This window comes from Morone saxatilis, unplaced genomic scaffold, assembly GCF_004916995.1.
Source record: "Morone saxatilis isolate NCDOM2014 unplaced genomic scaffold, NCSU_SB_2.0 Contig18, whole genome shotgun sequence".
Classification (NCBI taxonomy): Eukaryota; Metazoa; Chordata; class Actinopteri; family Moronidae; genus Morone; species Morone saxatilis.
Window position 1 is genome coordinate 15,706,203 of NW_023339740.1, and position 6,146 is coordinate 15,712,348.

Below are 6,146 nucleotides of genomic sequence, written 5' to 3' on the forward strand. Positions count from 1 at the left end.
GAACATTTCTGTCAATCTAATGATGAATTAAGTGACTATTGAAGAACATCGGTGGATAAGAAATATACAGTAGAAAAGGCTCCAAGTTTGTTCTTCTTGAGCCTCTTTGCTGTGTGTATACGTATTATCAGAACAGACTCTTACCGTAATATTCTGTGACTACAGGGACAAGACCACATTTTCCTGCGATGAAAGAGTGAGTTGCATCCAGCGAGACAGCGTCCACCTCGTCCCTCTGCGCCATCAGTGTCAGTGATATTGGGAGAGTATGAATTATAGTCATTTTAAAGTGTGATAAAACATTCTTTACATTTATATTTATATCACTTGAATGACCCACCTTTATTTTCTCAATACAATCACGGATTGAGACGGCTCTAACGCACACCAGCGGGTCTGACTTTATACTGAGAGCCCACTGCTCACATTTCTTCTGCTCTGCAAGGCTAATACAGCACCATCGCACAACACTGTCTTCCAGTGAACTTCCTGCACAAAAAACGGGTTCAAAGAGGTCATAAAATCACAGCCGGTCTGTTTTTAATATAAGAATGAACAACCACACACCAGTATGGGTCTGCACCTTCATGTCCAAGACCTTTGAGGAGTGCCACATAATCTAGACCCAGCACCTGACTGACATCCATGTCATCTGCTAGAACAGCCAGTTTATCCGTCGCGTCTTTGAAGAGAAGGTCGTTTTCTCCAAAAGAAGATGAGTTGAAGAGTTGGAAGCGTTGCCTCTCTCTTCCTCGTTGGCCAAACAGCACCTCAACGACAATAAAGAGTCCTTTAAAGTTATTTTATTGTGGTAAAAGGAAAACTACGGGCATGCAGCCTGGAAACTAAGTGTAACACTTGAAGGCAAAATGGGGGAAAATAAGTGAAATAAAAATGTACCTGTGCCATCCCTAGGAATTTGCGAGCGACCTTGCGGAAGTTGAACCTGGTGACCATGCCGCCTCCTGGGCCACGTCCCAGATTACAGTTTCTGTAGTGGCTGAGAGGAGCTTGTGTGCCGTCTGTACACAGCAACCTGAACTCGTCTTTATCACCGTCTGAGAGAACAAAGCAGATGTTACAATCCTTAGAACACTTTTCAGTGTGATCTTTAATGGATTCTTCATCGTCAGTGTGTTGTACTACTACTACTACAGTGGCAGTAACTATTCATTCCTTTTAGCCTATTGACACTCTGCTCAGTGCAAACCAAAGTTCTCAATACCAGCAGGTGGAGTTCAGGTGTTTCAACCAACTCAGGTTGGTTTTAAACTGTGTGGTCAGCTTATTGTAAGCTGGTTTATTAGTTATTATGATAACTGATATACTAAAGATCAGCATGTGATCCTTTTTGTGGATCTCATTTTCCTCCTAAACACACATATATGTATAATCATTTAAGCTCTTTAGGAATCACTGCTGTAGTTAACTGTAGTTTTTTCTCTTCTGTTCAGACAGACAGTAGAGAGTTGACAGGAAAAAAAAAGAAACACATGAGGGACAATTCAGAGACGCATAGTCGGCCTCTTAAACTGCCACCAGGACAACTCAGAAGTTTAATTGTAACAGAATAACTGAATCGTAAGATAGGATAGAAGTCCATTAGTAGATAGGTTACCTTCAATACTTTCAAGAGATAAATGGTCCACAAATGCAACATCTCCTACCCCGCTCCTGAGACATCTGTGACAGAGCAAAAGAGGCAGTACGAGACATTCACGTCTCTGCTGTTTTTACTGTCTACATGTAAAGAGCCTTTTGAAGCACTATATTAAAAAAGTTGTCATTATTATTATTATTACATGTTTTAAATACAGCAAATGTGAGTCGGAGGTTGACAGCTTGTTGAGCCTGACCTGAGGGCCCCTTGGCTGTTGTAGAAGGGCTCACTGTGGGACGTTTCGCAGTGGTAATTCTTCTGGCGAATGTAGGACTTCTGGCCTTGGCACAGCGAGCACAGAGGTGGTGCCATGGCTGCAGCTCCAGGAATGCAGCTGGCACTGAAGTAGGTGCTGACGTCTGCTCGAGAGCAGAAAAACAAGTGAGGGGAATGAAAAACCAGAGGACCAGAGATGCCAAAAAAGAAATACTTCCACACTGTGCAACTGATTATAATGTCGTTACCCTGACTGAGCGGCTGCTCCTTTGACCAGCTCAGGTAGTTCCGGGAAAGCAGGAAGCCGAGAGGAAGACTCCATCCAGCTGTCCATCGAACTCCACTGTGACAGCTCCTGTGGCCCTGCAGGGATCGTATGTCCAGACTGCTGTTTCTCACCACAGCCACAGACAGAATACAGCCTCCTGCAGGACTCAGTGTAGACACAGACATACACAGACAGGTACACTGACTCAGACACTAGTGCTGAAGAGACATGCTCAAGTGTCTCAGAATTGTGAGGTAAACCTACCGTCACTGTATATCTCCTTGGCGACGGCAACGAGGCCGAACTGCTTCACAGCAGAATAAACTTCTCCTGCATCTAACGTCACTATATCAGCACGGTTACCCTGAAACAAACAGCAATATTACAAAATAAATCCTTGTAATAGTGTTCTATAGGGTTCATACACCTCTCATCATTCATATGGTAGCTGATTAGTGACAAGAAATTGCAGTCCAGAAAAGGCCAAAGCTATGTTTAAGGTAATTTAGAAACAGTGTCTTCATTCGTCCGTCCATCAGGGAGCACTGACAGTGATTTGTGTTAAAAAAAAAAAGTATATTGGTCAATGTTTCAGTATTTAAACCCTCAAATATCAATATTTGTCTCAAGAATTCAGTATTGGTTAAACTCTAAAGAGAAAGTTTGGCTTCATTCATTGTTGCCCTGATCTGCCCTACAGGAAAACACTGACATGTATAAATCCACTTTTTCCTATAGCCTACGTCTATTATCTTTTCAAACAAGAAGAATTCCAGCTAAGCATTAAGGAGTTTTCATCCTTTATTTGTCAAGAAAATGCTTTATTGTAAGAATTTATAAAAACACACACACACACATCACAAACTCCATAGGGATGTTTTTTTGTGCAACTTTTCACTAAATTTATGGCATTTAAGTTAAAAGGATGACTCACCCTGATCCGGTCGATGCAGTCAGTCGTGCTGGACGCTCGTATGCATGAGAGTCTGGCAAAAGCTGCCACAACAGCTGGTGGCAACACTGCCACCAAAGCTTTAGCTAGTTCTGCGCACTTCCTCTGTTCAGGATCTGACACGGTGCACCACCGCGTCTTCTTAGCTAACGTGCAAAGAACAGTTCACACAACTTTATAGGAAGCTTTGTCAGCTTTTATTAAGATGCAGGTATGTAATGATTTTTTTCATCCATTCATTAAATAACCAACATTGCATTTTAGCAGACTGTGAAATGATTTTACAACATTTACAACATTTAAATCAGTTTTAATACAAAAAGCTCCAAACAGATGGCAACAATCTTTGCATCAACATCTACAAAAGAATAAAAAAAACTTTCAACAAAACAATGATACAATATATGAACATAAAATAACTTAACAATGCAGGTAAATTAATTTGTTCAGAAAGAAAACTTACCCCTGATGCAGCAGACAAAGAGCAAAATTGCATAAAGTCCTCTCATTCTGGCCTGTGGAAGCTCAAATCTGTCTCATGTAGTCTGCAGAGCACAACAGACAGCTGTCCTTTCTCTTTGTCTCAAATTTCAGATATACTCCTGCGCAGAAAGTATTAGACGTTCTGGTACTAACGGACAAATACAAAACGTATTGTGCAAGGGCTGCTCCTCTGAAAAAACTAAAGTCACTTTTTTTTCCACACATATGGAAAATATTTAGCACCATCTGTCACAAGGACGACCCCTAGCCAATGTTTTCGTGTATTTTAGGTGTAGATGTAGCAGTGAAAGTTGCTGTAAGGAACTTGGCTTTAATGTTTTTTTAATGTCCGTTGTAAGACAGTTTACATGATATTTAACAAGAATAAATAGCAATATAAGGTCAATAAGATGGCGCTGAGGTATAAATGTTTATAGCAAAACATGTATCAGCTGGTGAAAGGTTCAGCAGAAATGATCAGCAGGTTTTATCACTTTTGGAGTGTGTGAGCACTATTTCCTGTTGTGTCGTAAACACAGAGTGATCTGTGAGGACAGTCTGTAAATGCTGGATCCTCTCCGCATGTAGCAGCATCGTTGGTTTCCTTTTTGCCAGTTCAGTAGAAAGTCCGCCGATGCGCTCCTCCAACTGTCAACATTGAAAAACATCAACATCGACATCATGTTGCATTTTACTACTGTAGATTAAGATTAAGTTTTTACTTAACTATTTTAACTACTTTATATACTGTTGGCAAATTTAATCTACAGTTTAAAGTCATTTTTCAGTTCAGAAACACAGCCCTGTTTTCAGCTCTGTGACTATGCATTTTCCAGATAATCCAAAATCTAAGTTGTTTTTAAATTGTGTATTTAATTTAAGAAGTAGGAGAATTTTCTCAACGCATAAAGGAACACGTAATCCTTCAGTTTCAGAAAAATAAAAATTTTAAATGAAAATCACCAAATGTGGAGATACATAGTTTTCACTAGCCATGAAGGGTGTGAAAGCTGTCAGACAAATGTAGTGGAGTAACAAGTACAACATTTGCCAAGTAAAGTATAAGTACCTCGAGTTTCTTTGAGTAAATGTACTTAGTTACACATTCTAAATCTGCTGATTTCATACGGTTTCCCCTTATGTGACTTCTCATCCCTCATTGCTGCCTTTTCACAGCCAGTGATTTACTGTCTTCTCAGGAATGCATGCACAATTTAAGCCATCAGTGGACGTAATTTGGGAAGTTACTCAAAATAACTTTCCATAATTGAAGAAACTTGAACAGGTAAGAGTATTTCCACTTATCATAGAGCGTTATAGAGTTATGAACATCTCTTTTTTTCACAGAGCAGTAAATCTGAGAAAATAACGAATAAATTGGTTACCTTATAAACCAATTTATAAATGAACACCGCCACTCCTCTGCAAAACCCTCCAGAAGCTCCACATTGCCAGTACACACGTCATAAGTGATGATTAAGAGAGATTACTTGTGGATGAGTCATTGTTTGTTAGGAAAATCCTACTCAGTATGCCTTTAACACAAACAATGATAAAATGATCTAATCTTCTTACCTCCTTCAACTCTTGAAAAACAGCGCTTCTTTCCATTTGTTCGTCCTTCCCGCTGGTCTGCAACCAACTTTGTAATACCTCTTTCAATTTTTGTGAAGCCCTGAGTGAACACACACACACACACACACACACACACACACACAATATAATAACAGGTACCATGTAGACACTGTGTTCAACAACTCAACAAGCATGTAAAAACTATTCTCACAGATGTCTTACCGGAGCTGCTTCCTGTCTTGTTGGTATGTCTTCATGTCCAGCTGGATGCTGAGCAGCTCTTTGGTCAGAGCTGAAGTTGGATCCGCCGCTGCATCCTTTACAGTTTCTTCACCGGACACTCTAAGACGCACGTCTTGAAGAAGCATGACAAAAAGTTGTTGGCACTTGATCACAAGTTCTGCATAACCCAGCTAGTCAATTGTTCCTTCCTAATCTGTCATACCTGGATAAGTTGAATATTGTTTAACGGGAGGAAGAAGTAGAGCATCTCCAGAACCTGAGCTGCTGGTCTTCTCCAACTTAAAAAAAAAAAAAGAAAAAAAGAAGATATAACCCAAGTCAAATCACTACATTTAGCACTGAATCCACACCAATATCCGTCCCAGTCAAACAGGTGATTATTACCTTATCTTCAGTCCCAGTGGTCATGAAAGCAGAGGGAGGTAAAAGGACGTCTTGGGTTTCCTGAGGAGAGTCCATAGTGGACATGTGAGATTTAGAAGGTGACACATTACACATGGCGGGGATCTGATGTGTGGAGGTAACAGGGACTTTAGTGGGATGGAGGCAGGATAACACTGTGCGACAACTGAGCTGCGAGTGTGGAGGTGCTTCAGCGCCGGTGACGGCCGACTGTTCATGGGTGCTAGAAAACGAGAGAAAAAGCTTGTTTAACATGATGTTTCATTTTAAGCTGATTTCGACTTTGAAATCTAGCAATTAAAAGTAATGTAATGTATATTGATTATGTAGAAGACTGAGTGTTACTT

The 6,146-nt window shown here is 40.4% G+C and overlaps 2 protein-coding genes across 5 annotated transcripts in view; both read right to left on the minus strand.

The window, feature by feature from the left end:
- Positions 1-3,699, minus strand: part of zgc:172271 (uncharacterized protein LOC100000381 homolog) — a 7,898-nt gene extending 4,199 nt beyond the window's left edge. Inside the window, exons 1-10 of the mRNA XM_035661519.1 lie at positions 3,560-3,699; positions 3,079-3,242; positions 2,409-2,508; positions 2,125-2,301; positions 1,857-2,019; positions 1,619-1,683; positions 901-1,058; positions 584-770; positions 341-489; positions 145-235 (exon numbers count right to left, since the gene is read on the minus strand). Of these exons, the coding sequence (XP_035517412.1) occupies positions 145-235; positions 341-489; positions 584-770; positions 901-1,058; positions 1,619-1,683; positions 1,857-2,019; positions 2,125-2,301; positions 2,409-2,508; positions 3,079-3,242; positions 3,560-3,605 (1,300 nt within the window). The 5' untranslated portion in view covers positions 3,606-3,699. The remainder of the gene's footprint in view (positions 1-144; positions 236-340; positions 490-583; positions 771-900; positions 1,059-1,618; positions 1,684-1,856; positions 2,020-2,124; positions 2,302-2,408; positions 2,509-3,078; positions 3,243-3,559) is intronic.
- Positions 3,700-4,020: 321 nt separating this feature from the next.
- Positions 4,021-6,146, minus strand: part of sfi1 (SFI1 centrin binding protein) — a 9,122-nt gene continuing 6,996 nt past the window's right edge. For all 4 annotated transcript variants that reach the window (XM_035661513.1, XM_035661515.1, XM_035661514.1 and 1 more), the window contains 5 exons: positions 5,782-6,022; positions 5,600-5,675; positions 5,377-5,509; positions 5,155-5,254; positions 4,021-4,227 (listed from right to left, as the gene is read on the minus strand). In XM_035661513.1, the coding sequence (XP_035517406.1) occupies positions 4,057-4,227; positions 5,155-5,254; positions 5,377-5,509; positions 5,600-5,675; positions 5,782-6,022 (721 nt within the window). In that variant the 3' untranslated portion in view covers positions 4,021-4,056. The remainder of the gene's footprint in view (positions 4,228-5,154; positions 5,255-5,376; positions 5,510-5,599; positions 5,676-5,781; positions 6,023-6,146) is intronic.